Source organism: Trachemys scripta, chromosome 6 (assembly GCF_013100865.1).
Source record: "Trachemys scripta elegans isolate TJP31775 chromosome 6, CAS_Tse_1.0, whole genome shotgun sequence".
Classification (NCBI taxonomy): Eukaryota; Metazoa; Chordata; order Testudines; family Emydidae; genus Trachemys; species Trachemys scripta.
The window spans coordinates 20525822-20543471 of record NC_048303.1 but is presented as its reverse complement, the minus strand read 5'-3'; the positions used below and the strand labels follow the sequence as shown (position 1 = coordinate 20543471).

General features: G+C 38.8%; 1 protein-coding gene across 3 annotated transcripts in view; it reads left to right on the top strand.

Annotated features, from left to right (window-relative positions):
• Positions 1-17650, top strand: part of ZFR (zinc finger RNA binding protein) — a 51483-nt gene that overhangs the window by 16037 nt on the left and 17796 nt on the right. For 2 of the 3 annotated variants that reach the window (XR_004646063.1, XM_034773135.1), the window contains exons 3-12: positions 2523-2805; positions 4549-4693; positions 8846-9064; positions 10418-10665; positions 11688-11879; positions 13057-13357; positions 14298-14494; positions 15054-15173; positions 15796-15941; positions 17045-17207. Coding sequence is in view for 2 of the 3 variants with exons in the window: in XM_034773135.1 (XP_034629026.1) it covers positions 2523-2805; positions 4549-4693; positions 8846-9064; positions 10418-10665; positions 11688-11879; positions 13057-13357; positions 14298-14494; positions 15054-15173; positions 15796-15941; positions 17045-17207 (2014 nt within the window). In the remaining variant the exon portion in view is untranslated. The remainder of the gene's footprint in view (positions 1-2522; positions 2806-4548; positions 4694-8845; positions 9065-10417; positions 10666-11687; positions 11880-13056; positions 13358-14297; positions 14495-15053; positions 15174-15795; positions 15942-17044; positions 17208-17650) is intronic. The other variant, XM_034773136.1, reaches the window with a different exon arrangement.

Here is a 17650-nt window from a genome sequence, read left to right as displayed (position 1 = left end):
GATTTAAATGGAACAAAGTTGGGCTGTTATTAAATAAAATTTTTGAGGAGTGGGGAGTGCCAACCAACCTAGACTCTTTCAGAAATATAAACTTGCTGGAGCTACTGAAAGGACTGTAGCATCTGATTTTCAGTGAAGATTATAGTTTTTTGAGCGTCAAGTTTAAACTTCTACAACACAAATAAGATCTTCATCCAATTATTTAATTCTTCCTTTGTGTCCTGTGCAATTACTGGCATCAAAATACTATCTCAGTGTTTTTAGTTTCAGGACTGTATTACATTTGGCAAAATAAGAAATATATTAAATATGATAACTTAGAGCATTCTTCTGTAATTTCTTGATTTCTTCTTATAAGTCTAGTGCTGTATTCAGCAAGAACAAAGCCAGGTGGTTTCAAAGGATTTTTCTGTGATATTCCACCCTTTATTATATTATCATATCACTTTTTCTCCTATAAATTTTGTGTGCGTGGGTATTGTTCACTGTACTAAAAGATTCATTCTGTTCTTTCCAAATGCTCACTTTTCTTGTGCCTAAATACTGTAGGAGGTTATCCTGGTAGAGACCCATCCCACATAGTTAACTCTGCACTTCCGTGTTCAGAATCCCCTTCACTTGAAAGATAGCATTTTTTATTTTTTACCTTAGTTTAATTTGATTTGTGATTTTTGAACTAATTGATCATACAGTTAGATGTTCATTGCAAACTAATTTAAAGATGTGTACTATTGTCTTTAAAAAAGGATAACTAAAGGGCATTTTATTAAAATTAGAGTTTTTAGTACATCTTTACGTTTCTGAATAATCATAACAAGCAATGTTTTAAACATTGTTTGACTTTTTTAAATATAACTGCTGTATTTACTTGGACTTGCCAAAATTGGCAGTATATTTTACTACGTTTCCACTGGTATTGGAATGCCATTTTGATATGTAGACTTACTGCAGTTTTGACATTAAAATGACAGAATCGTACAGCATTTTTCTCCTGATAAATTTTGATCAAGCATGAACACTGACAAGTTATAGAAGCAGTAAGCATACCCTTAGACAAGAGGTAATACGGTTTTTGGCAGCTAGTGCCAGACTGACTATTGGAAACTTTAGCTAGGTATTATAACTTTAGCTCTGGTATCTAAGCAAACCCAAAATTACAAATAGTCATCTCGGCCACTGACTCAGTATGCTGTTTTAGCCAAAGCATTTAATATCTCTGTTTTGATTTCCCAGTTTATAAAATAGAGATAATAGTATCCTCATGTAGGTGGTGTGAGTAATTAATAGTGTTATTGGATGAGAGTGCAGGAAACAAATCATGCTGGTGCATGGGCGGTTTGTCAAATAAACGTTCCTAGCTTTTGTTTTGTAACCCCCATTTCTTTTCAGGGTTGTAATAAGTACTGATTTCTTGGCAATAATTATTTTACTAATTTATTTATATTTTTAAATTAGCCTACCTAAAGTCTTAGGCGTCTTGTATAATGCACTGTGTATATATTACAAATCAAAATAGAGCAATAGCAGTTATTAGATTCTACCCTTCAAATAATCACTGCACCTTCTGAGACTGTCCTTCTCTCACTGGACTGTTAATATCTGCCTCTTGTTAGTTAATACTTACCTGTACACTGCTTCATGCATGCACCTTCTGCAAAGGTTGGGGAAACAGATGAGTCTTACAGCATTCTCTGAAGATTGGAAGAATCTTGATAGACTCTTCACACTAATTTCTATAGTACACTTGATTTGGCTACCAGACCTTTTGTTAGTACATTTTTTCTTAGTTTTTTTCTAGATACAATGGCCTACCTATCTAATCTCAATATTTGGAGGGGGGACTCCCTCATCAGAAATTAGTTTCAAAAGTCTTTCCCTGTTGAGTTTAGGGATTTTTGCATTGACTTTTAATTAAAACATTTTAAAAGTCACTCTCCTTCATTCAACTATTCAGTCAACAGGCCTACATGGGGTGGTATATTTTTGGCGAAGTAATTAGTCTTACAACTCCAGTAGCATAAAAGGAATCCTGTATTTTGCCCTGAAAATGCCATGCAAGATGGAATAGTTCAATAATAGCTTTCACGGAAGTAGTAGTTCTTTTTGCAGTGCGTGAGTTGTCAAATATGCTACCCAAAGAATTATTATAGTACTTCCATACCATGCAAAATCTGATTATTTGAGATCTCTTTACTGTTTTGAAATGAAGAGATTGTCTGCCAGTGCCAAAAGGTTTACCTTTATCAGATGGGCCCCCATTTTGTTGAATGTTTCAGACATAAGCACTTCAATGTGTAGTGATACTTAAATAATGAGTGCCATAAAAAAGTCTATATATAAAATAAATTAGTGCTTCATGTAAACCTGTAGACCTCTCCCGGATTATTCAAAGCTTAGTTTTAAGACTTTTCTGGTATTTTGAAATTGAATGAAATATTTAGGTATCAGTCTAACATGTTTAGCTGTTGAACTAATGGACTTATTACTCCATGGGTAATACTTACTGTTCTTTTCCAATATAGCCAGCAGCCAGCTTCGGGTGTAGCCTATTCCCATCCAACTACAGTTGCTAGCTACACTGTCCATCAGGCTCCAGTAGCTGCACACACGGTTACTGCTGCATATGCCCCAGCAGCAGCTACAGTTGCAGTAGCCAGGCCTGCACCAGTAGCTGTTGCAGCTGCTGCCACAGCTGCTGCCTATGGAGGTTATCCTACGGCACACACGGCGACAGATTACGGTTATACCCAAAGACAACAGGAAGCCCCACCACCACCTCCTCCGGTCACTACACAAAACTACCAGGTAAGTGCCACTTTGAATCCATCTCAGGTTGGTAGTGATCAAAATTTATCTGATGGATGTTTGGTGATCTGTGTGAAATTAGTTTGATAATCTGTCTAGTTCCCACTGGGCAAATGTCCAAATCGTAAAAACTACCATTAAGTTTAGCAAGCTTGTGATATCTTCTACAAAGGCCAAAAATGGCGGGGGTGGCATGCCCTCTTCTCCAAGTCAGGGTTGAGGCATATAACCAAGGGACTGTGAGGAAAGTTACACCAAGAATGGCAGTACGACATCTGCTCTCTCTACAAAGCAGATTTCAGTCTCCAGAACTGTTAATCTGGCACTTTTCTCAAGCCCATATTCACTCAATTTAAAAATAAATAAACTAAAAGCCGCCATCATCCCTATCTGCTAATTTAGGCTCAAATACTGCAAACATTCACACATGTGAATAGCCCATTGAAGTCAGTGGGACATGAAATAAAGTCATTGGGGCTCTGTGTGGGCACGTCTGCCCATGTGGCTCTTTTTACAGGGTATGGGTCCAGTTTAATAAATTATTTATTTTGCTATCTCAGCTCCCATTAAAGTTAGTCGGTGCCTCGGAGTCTTCCTGGTTATTGAGGCTAGTATCTATATTTACAGGATTTATGTGAGGTAAATATGCAGGCACTAGTCGTATTTAATGTGTAATGTAAAGTATTAAAATTATTTTCAGGTATTAGATTGAAGGTATGGACACTACTATTTTCCTTTATGGGTAAAGCAGAATAAATTGAAAAAGACTGCCCTATTTAAAGGGCCATGTTATAAAATTATCTATTAGGGGTGTCTTCTAGTTTTAAAATACTTATTTTCATTTGATGAAAAGCACTTTAGAAGACCTAGGTGGTATTAATGATTATTTAATTGTTCCCTCTAATTAAAAAAAAAAAAAATCCTATAAATAGCCACTTCTGGTTAGAGTCCTGAAAAACAAGCAAGCTCTTTCCCATGGTCTGAAGCAGCAATTAGCTAACATATCCTAATAATTACAGGAGCAGTGCATATGTCTGCTACCAGATGTTGATGCACAGACAGAGAAAAAAGGAGCCTTAAACAAAGAGGGGAAAAAAATACAAGGTTGCCAAAATTGCTAGGGAATGAAATGTTACTTTTTAAGCTTCTTAACAAGTGCTGTAAATCCAAGTAGAAAATTCTCTGAACTGCAGAATGGTTGATGAGATATAAAACAGAATGCTTACAAAAGGTACAGTTAATATATATGTAAATAGGAAAAATGCTACATCAACTTTGTAATACCTAGAAAGTGTTGGTGGGCTTTTTCTTCTTTGTGAAAATACACATTTTGAGCAGGCTTGTGACTTTTCTTAAAAGTATATAGAATTTCTGCTCTGATATAAATGTAATAGTGGAACCGTCTGACAGTAGCATCTTTCTGTTCCTTAATGGAAATAACTAAGGGGAAAAATGAGAAAATACTTGTAAATGCAAGAGTTGAATTGCTGCTATTTATTGTGTCTGTTAATGTTCATCAAAACTGTTCAGCACTTGTTCTTCTTAGTCTCTGTAAATTAAGATGAAAGATTTTTAAAATATATAAGGCTTATTTAACTCTAGAATCATATACATATTTAAATGAATTGTTTGACTTAATTCAGTAGACTGTCTCTCCCTATAGATGCCTTTGATTATCCCAGGCCCCAGACATATTTAAGCAGAAACTCAGGTCCTTTCTTTCTGTTTTGCATGCTTTTTAAGGACTCCTACTCATATGTTAGATCCACTGCCCCAGCTGTGGCTTATGACAGTAAGCAGTACTATCAACAACCAACAGCAGCAGCGGCTGCAGTAGCTGCTGCTGCCCAGCCTCAGCCTTCTGTAGCCGAATCGTACTACCAGACAGGTGGGTGGCGTGCATGAAATTCCTTGTTGGTCAGTGCCAAACAGTGTGCCGCTTTGTTTTTTAAAAACGTTTCTTTGGATACTTCAGACAAATTGATTTTTATTCTTAGCTTTATAATGTAACCCTTATAAATATAAATGTATGGACAAAAATCCTGCTGTTACCCAACACTTAATAAGAAGACATTGCCTCAAATACCTTTCTTGCCCAAAAATAAACACACTTTTTTCTATGTAAATGGAATTTAACAATTTTTTCTGTTTTTAAAATGTTATGCCTACGAAGTTCAAATACACTTTGGCTGGCCAGGAAGAGACCTGGACAAGAAAAGTATTTTTGAACACAGTTTTGTTATATTAAATAGTACACGTCAGTATTAACCCATTTTGGCCATCACAAAGTTTAAATCCTGTTTTTAAACAGGTTTTAAAGCTTTATAATGTTGGTGTGGATGGGAAATTAAAGGCAAGCTTTAGCTATAGGGTGGGAGAAGGTTTGCTTAAAGAAAGCAATAGGGTGAGCAAGTTGCTTAAGAACATGACAGAAGTCTGTGGGGAGAGAGACCAGTTACTGTGTATGTGGTTTTAAAAAAATGCCATTTGTACAGTATATGGCTGCAGTTTAAAAAAAATGGTATTAGGAGGGGCTTTAAATCCAATAACAAAGAGAAGGCACAGTTTGAGACCTACATTCAGAGTTCATACTTAATGCCTCTCACTCTCCAGCAAGGGGAGGCACTCTTCTCTGCTCAAGAGAGGAATACAGTGTGAACTTAAGTGTCATTAACTCTAGGGCCCTACCAATTTCACAGCCATGAAAAACCTGTCACGGACAGTGAAATAAGACCTTCCCTGTAAACCTGATCTCCCTGAAATCTACTAGTTCAGCAGGCCTGGGGAGGGACAGGACTTGTCCTTCCCCAGTATAGTGGTTATGGGAGGAGATCGGACCTACCTCGCAGGCAGTGCAGAAGTGAGGGTAAAATACCCTCACTTCTGCACTGCAGCAGCCCCAGGGTTTCTGCCCTGTGGCTCCTGCTGGCGTTCGGGGTGCCCAGATGGGGGGCTGCTGCCCCCTTCGGCTCCTGCAAGGGTTTGGGGTTCCCAGGCTCCAGGTTTTTGCCTTCCCACGCCCCGCAGCTCCTACAGGGGATGGGGGTGCCTGGGCTCCAGCCGGGGCTTGGGGGTGCCGCCCCTTGCGGCTCCTGCCCGGGCTCAGGGCTTTCTCCCCTGGCTCCAGCTGGGGCTCGGGGTGCTTGGGTTCGGCCCTTTTCTCCCCTCCTTCCCTCTTCTTCCCTCTCTCCTCTCCCCCCCCTCCCATTGTTACTGCCAGAGCTCAGGCACTAATTTTTCAACTTGGCATGGACCCAGTGGCCCCATGCATTAATCTGCCACTGACCGTGACTAGTAGCTGGGAGCCCCTAGTAGATCGGACCTACCATCACCTCCAGCTTCAGGAAACTCCACAACTGCTGCCTTCAGAGCCCAGCTCTGAAGGCAGCACAGAAGTGAGTATGGCAATCCTATGACCACCTTGTAACAGCTCTGGGATCCCTCCTGCCCCACAGTCCCTTTTTGTGTCAGGATCTCCATGGTTACAACACTGTGAAACTGACTAATTTTAAAACCCTCTAGCCCTGAAATTGGCCAAAATGAAGTGTGAATTTGGTAGATCCCTAACTATCTCTCTCTAGTTTACTGGAATTCTGAAAGGAGTCAGTTCAGTCTTCATGTCCAGAAAATAGTTGTAACCTGAGATCTACATACAGAAGAAAAACTTTCTGAATGTTTGTTGCCATGCCATGCCAAGGCTTTCAAGATTCTGCGAGGTTCCCATGACCTGGGAGGCCTATATGGGGTCAATGGGAAGTAGTACAACTGGGAAATTCCAGATCGCTGCTCTATGGGTTATAGAAACCTAATACAGCAATAAGAGGCCAAAGAGAATTGGACACAAGTAGAAATTATTCTTCTGTGATTGTTGTTGGACCATCTGTAGATTACTTTGCTAAATTGTGAGTACCATATTAGAGAAGGGATTTTGAGGAGGTTGAGAAGGATCAAAAGAAGCAAGGGGGATTATTTTCCGTGCCATTCTGGAAAAATTGGTATTCTCTGGTTTCAGAATTCTAAAGGAAATAGTAAAGGTAGATGCAGATATGCAGTCTAAACAAGAAACAAAGTCTAGGACTCAACACTAAATACTCCTAAAGCTATGGGAACAGCAGGCTAGAAGTGAGTGACTCACAAAAATCATAAAAATGTAGGCCTGGAAGGGACCTCAAGAGGCCATCTAGTCTATCCCCCTGTGCTGAGGCAGGTTTAAGTATATCTAGACTATCCCTGACAGATGTTTGTCTAACCTGTTTTTAAAACCTCCAGTGATTGCGATTCCACAGCCTCTCTAGGGAACCTGTTCCAGTGAGTTAGAAAGTTTTTTCCTAATTAGTTTGAAGGTAACCTTTTTGCCCTGAAGTGAGTGAAACCTGTGATATTTCCTACCAAGTACAGCAGTAGAGGAACAACTAGAACAGCTATGTTACTAAAGGACAAGAGAGAGATTTTACAGGAAATAATATTCTGGGATATTTATGCATAGCTAGTTTGGACTTGAAGGGTTTTTGTGGCCTGAGCCTGTAGTAGTGTTCTTTGTGTGAAAACACCATGTTCCTGGCATAGTATCTTTTTTTTTTTTTTTTAGGAAGTATTAACAGGTTTACAAATCCTTGCCATACAAATATCAGAAACAAAACAGTAATCATTAATCTTTTGTTTAAAGAGACATGCATGAATATATTCATCAGCTCTCTCTTGCATCTGAAGAAGTGAGGTTCTTACCCACGAAAGCTTATGCTCCCAATACTTCTGTTAGTCTTAAAGGTGCCACAGGACCCTCTGTTGCTTTTTACAGATTCAGACTAACACGGCCACCCCTCTGATAGCTCTCTTTGTTCATCAGGGAGTTAGCCATATTAAAGAGTGAGCATTGTTAACAACACCTATGATGTTATTTCTAGTGATTTTATTAAATTGAGTGAAATCTCTGATTATACATAATTAATGGACCAGACATGTCTATCAAATGTTAATAGTTTGGAAAAAAAGGACACTTGCTGGGTGGGTTTTCTGGTGAATGTACGCTGAGTGTTTACTACTTCTCATAACACAAGAACTAGGGGTCACCAAATGAAATTAATAGGCAGCAGGTTTAAAACAAATGGAAGTATTTCTTCACACAACGCACAGTCAACCTGTGGAACTCCTTGCCAGAGGATGTTGTGAAGGCCAGGACCGTAACAGGGTTCAAAAAAAGAACTAGATAAATTCATGGAGGATAGGTCCATCAATGGCAATTAGCCGGGATGGGCAGGAATGGTGTCCCTACCTTCTGTTTGCCAGAAGTTGGGAATGGGAGACAGGGACTGGATCACTTGATGATTGCCTGTTCTGTTCAATCACTCTGGGGCACCTGGCACTGGCTATTGTCAGAAGACAGGATACTGGACTGGATGGACCTTTGGTCTGACCCAGTAGGGCTGCTCTTATGAGTACTGAATAAAAGGTAACCCAACCCAACCCTAAGTATCTATTTGTCCTCTGTCTATTTTCTGGGTATGTAATTGGTATGTTAATTTTTCCATAATAGCATCCTTCTATGCTTTTTTAAACCATTCTTCTATGGTAGAACTTTTTTCTTTTTTTTCTTTTTTCCCCTCCAGTGAGAGGTTATAAATTACTGAGCAGCTACTAGCAGATGAAAGATTAGGCATAATATACTTGTGTTGCTTGGTTTTTCATTTTCAGCGTAGCCAAAAAGTATTTTGAATACTACAAATAATACCAGCATCTGTGTAATATGCGTCTGAATTTTTTTGTCAGTTAATGAGCTTCAAACTAAACCCTTAAGAAAAATGCCTGGCTGTATTTAGAGAAGAAAAGTGAAATGGGTTATGCAGATGCGCTTTGGGATTGTATTCATTTTATTACATGGTCATTCTCTCTGGCATATGTGTTTTGTAACACAAAAATCCTCATTTGTTATATGCTTAGTTACTTGTATATAATTGAATGTAATTATTTTAATGTAGTTTGAAATTCTCCTAGTCTCAAATGTTTAAATCTTTGTACAATTTTACTCTTCTATCTTAATTAGCTCCAAAAGCAGGATATAGCCAAGGAGCAACTCAGTATACTCAAGCCCAGCAAACTCGACAAGTGACAGCCATAAAACCAGCCACCCCAAGTCCAGCTACAACTACTTTTTCCATATATCCAGTATCCTCCACTGTGCAGCCAGTAGCAGCTGCAGCAACTGTCGTTCCATCCTATACTCAGAGTGCTACTTACAGTACAACAGCAGTTACTTACTCTGGTAAGAATTTTGCATGTTATATTACTGTGCGGTTTGTGAGTCATGTTATGGAAAAGGATTTTGTAGGCTCAAAAATTTGGTAATTAAGTTTGTGTTTAGTTGTGTCATAAAGCACCAAGAAATATTCAGCCAGTTAGATCACTATATTGGCAGAGTATTCGGACATATTTTTGGACGAGAACAATAGTTGTATGTGGTCCTGTTTTGTACATAATCAAAGCGATTGCAGCACTGTTTGGATAGTTTTTGGTGGTGGTCAAGTATGGGAAGGGAGCAGAGACCATGGAATGGAAAAAAACAGACAGTTGTCCAAAGAAAATGTTTGGGAGGCAATGTACCACCATCAGACAACAGTTGTGAAGAGTAGACTGGGCAATCCAGAGTAAAACTTAGACTTTGGATTACTTTCATCTCACGTGGGAGGAGGGGGTTGTACAAGAGCTTTGCTCCAAACATAAGAGATTCAAGGCTCGATTAAAAGTGGAAGGAATCCTGTTTTGCTTTATAACCAGATGGTAATCAACTGGAAAGTTGCAGCTGCTTGGATCTTTTGGTATCCTGTTTAAATGGGACATTTAAAATGTTCCTTGAAACAGGAAAAGCCTAATCAGTGGATTCAAGTAGTTGAACACTAGATGTGGAGAGTTTATGGGAAAACTGGCTCAAAGGTATGAAAACACAGTTTTCTTGATTTATTCAACTGTGGTACTAGAAATTAAGATGTGAATAGATAAGGCAAGTTACAGAGAACCAAGCAGGCCAACACTTTGTTTGCACCAAAGTGCATCTGAGGGTGCTGGATGGTTAAATACCAAAGAGAAGAGGCTCCTAAGCACTGTTGTGGTTTTTGTTTCACATCCATTTGTGTCCTTTTCTTTGCATTTTGAATCTTGCACCATAAATTGTTGCTTATTAATAAACCTGGGTTTGAAGAAATATTCATTTCTAGTGGCTTTTATCTCATCTTTGCTGTGCACACCCAGCTCTCCCAGATGTACCAGGAGCATTGACACATTCTTGAATGGCAGCTTTGATACTGCTGCCAGCATAGTGGACCGCTGTATATTTAAAATTGTATAGCTACAAAGATCTGTCTGAGAGAATACAAGCCCTGACATAAGTGGGAAATGGTATTTAAATTTGTACATCATAAAAAGTCAAGTAAAATTCTGATTAAGTGATAGATCATTTGACCACACATTGCATCTCAGGACCGTGTCAAAATGTTTAGATCACAAAATGTACCTTTATGGAAAAAAATTAAATGTCATGCAGCATCCCTGGAACTAGCTTGTGTGTAACTGTGATGTACAATGTGTTATAATGTAACATTATCATATTTTGATCTTTGAGGTACCTCGTATTCCGGCTATGAAGCCGCAGTATATTCAGCAGCATCGTCCTATTACCAACAGCAGCAGCAGCAACAGAAACAGGCGGCGGCAGCGGCGGCTGCTGCTGCTGCAACAGCTGCCTGGACAGGGACCACCTTTACTAAAAAGGCACCATTCCAAAATAAGCAGCTGAAACCAAAACAACCTCCCAAACCACCACAGATCCACTATTGTGATGTTTGTAAAATCAGTTGTGCTGGACCACAGGTACCTGTATTACATGACATTCCACTGTACCTCTTAGTCATCGTTTCATATAGCTAAAAACAGGCATTCTTTAAGAACAGTTGTGGATTGAGGAAATTATTTAAATAACTTTGCTCTAGAAGCAGTTTGAAAATGTGTACAACTATGAAAAGGAAATACTGATGTTTGTGCTCTATGTGAACAGCTGAATTCTACTTCCCACCCTAAAAGTTTACATTTTCCATTTGAAGCACTGTTCTGCTCAGAAGCAAACTTCCTGGGGAAAACTCTTCTCAGACCCATAGACCCTTGAGAATTTAAGCTTTTATAAAATTTGTCCTTGAAAAATAATCTACTTTGAAGTATTCTGTTTCTCCTTCTAGCACCCCAGTCTAGTTTTGAAATGGCTAAATGTAGTACTGTCTTGCCAGGGCATTCAGATTAAGACAGCAAAGAACATGAGTTTTTTACACATTTGGTTAGAATATTTGTTGTTCTGCATGTCATGTTAAAAAACTGTCATTGTTTTCTACTTCTCCTCCCACTTGGACTGCCCCTTCCCACGCAAGGACACTTTCAATTTTAAAAGTCTTACTTTGCACCTGGATGTATTTATTCAGTGTCTCCTTCTGAATTAAGTTCTTTGGGGTGCTCTAAATCACTCGGGACTTGGGTACAGCCTACTGGATAAGATCACTTGATTGTTAATATCTGTCACTTGGCATTGACAATACTTGATGATTTGGGAAGTAGGAAGGTGAAAAAAGTCCTTACTGCTTTTTACCAACTATGGAGTTCTGTATATCATGAAAGGAAAATTATTTCCTGGTCCTTGCCAGCAGTTGGCTTATGCCTCAAAGCATGTGCACAATAAAATGGCAGTGCTATGTATAGGAAATATGTTCCCTAGCAAAACTAAGTGTTGATGATTATTTCTAGCTTATAACCTATTGTATATTTTATAGTATCATATGATTGACATAATTAATGGAGTAAAAATAATTTATTGAGGATGTATGCTTTTTCACTGCATTTTTAAATAGACTTATAAAGAACATTTGGAAGGCCAGAAACACAAAAAGAAAGAAGCGGCATTAAAAGCATCTCAGAACACTAGCAACAGCAGTACTTCTGCTCGTGGAACTCAGAATCAGTTGCGCTGTGAGCTCTGTGATGTGTCTTGTACAGGAGCAGATGCATATGCTGCCCATATTCGTGGAGCTAAACATCAGAAGGTAGGAATGGAGGTTGTTCATAACTCTGAACAAACCATTATGGTTGTTCTTTCAAAAGTTTACAACTGAACATTGATTTAACACAGCTTTGAAACTTTACAATGCAGAAGAAAAATGCTGCTTTTAACCATCTTAATTTAAATGAAACAAGCACAGAAATAGTTTTCTTACCTATTCAATTTTTAAAAAACTTTTCATCTATTTTTTAGCTTACGTTTTCTAGTTTACGTTTAACACAATATTTTACTACATTTGTGTTTTATTTTTTTGGCTTTGCTGCTCACTGATTGCATACTTCCAGTTCCAAATGACGTGTGTGGTTGACTAGTCTGTTCATAACTCTGGTGTTTGTAACTCTGAGTTCTACTGTAGTTGTCAAACTTTTAAGATTAATCTACCATTTTTATCCCCTTCTCCACCCTCACTTCCCATATTGTACCTTTTATTGAGCACTAAATGATTCTTTTTTTGGAGTCTGTTAATATTTCTTTTAAATCTGATCTGTCAGAAAACTGAAATGTAATTGTATTAAGGTGTCCTGCAAAGGACTTGATATGATATATAAAGGAAACCTGAATACTTGTTTTCCTGCTTGTTTTTTACTGTATATAATATCAGGAATGTCATTTGCTGAAAGACCTGTTATTACTCATGTCAGTCTGTGTTGTGGAATCTCGTACTTTAAATGATGGGGCAGAGTTATTGAATCTTTAATAAAGACTTCTGTTCTCCAAAGTGTTCATCAGTCATAGTAGTTAAAATAGTTTAGTAAGCTCCCCACCAAGGTGCATGGAAGGCGGAAGAGAGCACATGAAATCTTAAACAATTTGACTAGAAATCCCTCCACCATCTCGGTTTCTTGGCTTTTTTGACTCTTGACTCTGATGATGTCACGTTTTCACTAGTTGTCCAGTCATCGTGGAGTTTTTCTGGGATAGATAAGGCCAGTATTTCTAATGTAAAAAGCAAGCAGAGAAAAGTTTACAGAGGACTGAAACTTCTATTCATAAATCATTAAAGAAACAAAAAATTGACACAAGTTCATTTTTTTTTTCCCCATGTACAGATCAACCTTTTAAGGATATTAGCCATATTATTTTTTTTAAATGTAAACCAAGTGGTTCATGTTTTTTAATGAGGAGCCTATTAATTTTATTTATTTTTTTTATGGTTTTAGGTGGTTAAGTTGCACACAAAACTTGGAAAGCCCATTCCTTCAACTGAACCAAACGTTGTTACCCAGTCTACTTCCTCAACAGCTGCATCTGCTTCCAAACAGACTGCCTCTGCTTCAAATATTGCAACTAGCAGCAGCACTGTGAACTCCTCTGTTACATCTTCTGCAGTGAAAATTCTTACTCCCACAGCAAGCACACCAATTAACTCCGCATCCAACAGCAAAGTGTCCGTAGTTGCTGCTAATATACCTGTAAAGAAAATATCTACACCGAAAATAAACTTTGTTGGCAAGTACAGAAGTCAGTCTTCATTTTGAAATCTAACCTATTATAAGGATTTAAAATTTATATGTATCTAGTCTCTATGGTTTCAGTGCTGCAAACACTTCTGCATATGCATAAATTTATGCATGTGAGTTATCCATGTTAACTTTGTCCACATAGAGTAATCCCCTTGAAGTCAAGTGCATAAGTGTTGGCAGCATTGAGGGCTATGTGTTTTATGTGATATAAACATGCAGTTCTGGTATGCTTTCCGTTTTTTTATCCTGTTAGCAAAAAATGTATCTTATGAAAGCAGTTGTACAGTGGGTTACTTCTGAAAGCAAAAAGATTGCTCATCTGAATACCTTTAATATGGAGATATACTTATCTCGTAGAACTGGAAGGGACCTTGAAAGATCATTGAGTCCAGTCCCCTGCTTTCACAACAGGACCAAGTACCACCCCGCCTCCCCCCCCCTCCCCCCGACCCCTAAATGGCCCCCTCAAGGATTGAGTTCACAACCCCGGTATCAGAGAGGTAGCCGTGTTAGTCTGTATCCACAAAAACAATGGACTCTCCTCGTTTCTTTGGTTGCTCCCTTTCAATCTTGCCTCCTGCTTGCAGAACACTGAGCTGGCTTTAATACAAGTCTAAATTGCATAAGCCTACTAAATCTTTACTGTAAAAATGGAGACCTTTGGTCAACAGTTTTAAAAGTTTGGGTACCATTAAAGTATTTAAGAAAAATAAACAACCCACCCTAAATGTTGATTATAGCTGAACTTTTACAATGTTCTCTGTTTAATTGTATGTTTATGGTGTTTAAATTTATTCTTAAAATAATTGAAAAAATTGAGGTACTCTGGCCAAAATCTTGCCATTTGCAAATGAAATCTCTTTAATCTGTACATAATCTGTAAGCATATAATCATTCTACCAAAATTAAAATGAATTGTTAAACTTATTTGATTTTAGGTGGTAATAAACTACAGACAACAGGAAGTAAACAGGAAGATATGAAAGCAGTTGAAAATGTTAAGAATACTCCTTTGGTTGCTGTTGTACAGACGCAGGAAGTAAAACCAGATACGGCATCAGAACCAGTGACTCCAACAACTCTTGCTGCTTTGCAGAGTGATGTCCAGCCGGTGGGCCATGACTATGTGGAGGAGGTATTAATCTGAACATCCTTTTAGTGTACTTGTTTGATTAAATAAAATGTGTCAATTAGAATTATAACGCAAGACCCTGATCCTGCAAAGACTTGTGCATGTGCTTAAATTCAAACTTTGTGAGCAGAACCTTTGAAGTCAGTGGAGCTGCTCACCATGCATTCTGGTAAGCATGTGTATATAAGTTTTGTAGGATCCAGGGTTTAAGTTGAATATACTAAAAAAGGTTTTCCACTATTTTTTTTTTAAGTATTTGTTTGAATCTAAGGAGTAAATAAAACAACTATATTTTTAATCCTGTAAGCTCTTCTGGGTATGAATCATGTGTTCCTCTTCGTACAATACCTAACACAGTGGGGATCTGATCATGATTGACAATTCTTATCTTGACAATACCTCTTTTAAAGTGCATACTAAAATATATGTGTGTAAATATGTTAACATATTTTGAGTGGGATACAATTAAGATTCTTGTAAAATTAGGTTAATTTGTAGACAAGGTAAATTGTGGGATTTTTAATATCCAAAAAAACTAATACAACATTATTTTATTTCCAAGGTACGGAATGATGAAGGGAAGGTGATCCGCTTTCACTGCAAACTTTGTGAGTGCAGCTTTAACGATCCTAATGCCAAGGAGATGCATCTAAAAGGAAGGCGGCACAGGCTTCAATATAAAGTTAGTTGATATACTGCTGACCGTATTTAAACTTTACAAGACCTTAATTGTAGTAACTTGTTACTTAGATTCAAGATTAGTGGTTACCATGCCCAAATGGTATGTAAAAGGGTAGAAAAATATTGTATTAATCTTTCTTGGTGTGTATTTTAAGATGATATATGGTGGCTTAAAGAAGTGATATGTGCTGTGATTTTTTTTTTTTTTTAATGAAAATGTTAAGCAGCACTGTATTTGAGTGTTTGGAAACACTAAAATGTAGTAATTAAAGTTACGGTAGGTCCTTGCATGTTTTTTACTATGAATTAGCAATAGTACAGGATTAGCATTGGGCTACATTTTACAGAACACTTTTCTTTAAATTGACTTACTTAGGGTGATAGGAAGAGTAAAACTTTCTATTTTTGGCAGTATCTTCTTAATTTTATATTAATTCTGGGCATTGCTCAGTTATTCCAGTCTTTAAAACATGATTTATTAAAATTGCATGTTTTAACCAAAACCTTGTGTTCTAAAGTACTAATGTCTGACATGGTAGAAAAATACTATAAGAGTAAATTTCCTAAAGCCAGGGTGAAATGAAAAGTAAAACCAACATTTCATTCTATCTCTGAAACATTAGAAAAAAGTAAATCCAGATTTGCAAGTAGAAGTAAAGCCCAGTATCCGAGCAAGAAAAATTCAAGAAGAGAAGATGAGAAAGCAGATGCAGAAAGAAGAATATTGGAGAAGACGAGAAGAGGAGGAACGTTGGAGGATGGAAATGAGGTAACATGTCTAATATTATAAGTATCGGATGAGTTGAACAAAAGCTGCAGTGAGGTCACCTGAAGAGGGTTCCCATCCTAGGTTCCCTGTAAGCTGTATGGCCACGCAGCAGACTACTTAGGGCTGCGCAGGTCCCCTGGCCCGGCCCAGCCCCTCAGGAGCTGCCGGGGAGAGGAGCCCCGGCCTAGTCCAGGCCCTCAGCCCAACCCTCTGCCCCCACCCAGAGCTCGCACCCACAGCCAAAGCCTTCATCCCCCTGCAACCCAACCCTCTGCCCAGCCCTGAGTCCCCTTCCGCACTCTGAACCCCTCGGCCCCGCCCCACCCCACCCCATGAATTTTGTTATGTGCGCTCACTGGAGCTGCCGCAGCTGGGGACAGGAGCCCCTCCCCTGACTCGGCTGGAGCTGCTGCAGCTGGGGACAGGAGCCCCACCCCTGGCCCGGCCCAACCCCGCTGGAGCTGCCACAGTGGGGAGAGGCGCCGCTCCCTCCCAGTCCAGGTGCTGCTTGGGGGGGAGAGAGCTTGGCGGAGTCCTCTCTCCCCGCCATAGCCCCGGGGCAGCCAACACCTCAAACCCCTCATCCCCAGCCCCACCCCAGAACCCGTGCCCCAACCCTCTGCCCCAGCCCTGAGTCCCTTCCCTCACTCCGAAACTCTCTGCCCCACCCCGTCACGTGAATTTTGTTATGTGCACCAATATAGAGGTAATGTGTCACACATCATTTCCATATTGGTGCACATTGCAAAATTCATTCTGCACATTGGTGTGAAAAATTAGAGGGAACTCTGGTTCCATCCTATTTAATTTCCTCCTGATGAATGCTCATGTTGAGGACTCTAAACCTTTTTGTCTTCAGGCCATCGTACAACTCTGAGCATTTTTTATTTGATCCATCTGAGGAATAGGGGTCTGTTTAAAATTGTTTGTATTTAAGAGTAGGGGTTGCTTCTAGTGCAACTATCCCTTTTTACTTATCCTTTGGAGCTCCCAAGGTCATGACTACTAAAGATGAGCTAGTGAATAGTATCAAATAATTTTTTAGAAGAATTGAAAACTGCTCTTTGCTATGTAAAGAACATACTTTGGTTCATACAATTCAGACGCTACGAGGAGGACATGTACTGGAGGAGGATGGAGGAGGAACAGCATCACTGGGATGACCGTCGCCGAATACCTGATGGAGGATATCCTCATGGCCCTCCAGGACCTCTAGGCTTGCTAGGCGTCAGACCAGGAATGCCTCCTCAGCCCCAAGGACCAGCTGTAAGTTTCTTAAATTGGAAAATTTAAAAGTTGAAGTCTCTTAAATCAGGCATAGTTCTTGGGTATATTTGATCTTGGCCATCTGTATTACTACATTAATCTGCTTCAATATTATTCTCTAATAAAGTGCTTGGAAATGTGAAAAAAACGGGACTCTGTACAGGTATAAGGATCTGTCGGAGAGTCCTGCTGGATTAAGTGTCAATATAAGAGCCTATTAAAGGTACATGTTGACCAGCCTCGCGTGCAAGTCTACCTGCATAAATTTACCATGAGTTAATATTCATATACAATATTATTTTCAAAAAACAGAAATAAATACTTTACAAAAAATTTAATTGATTAATAAATATCTATTTCCCAATTAACAGTAAAACAACAAACATTACATTATTTACAAGAAAGAGGATAAAAGTTAAGGTTAGATTTTGATAAACAATGCA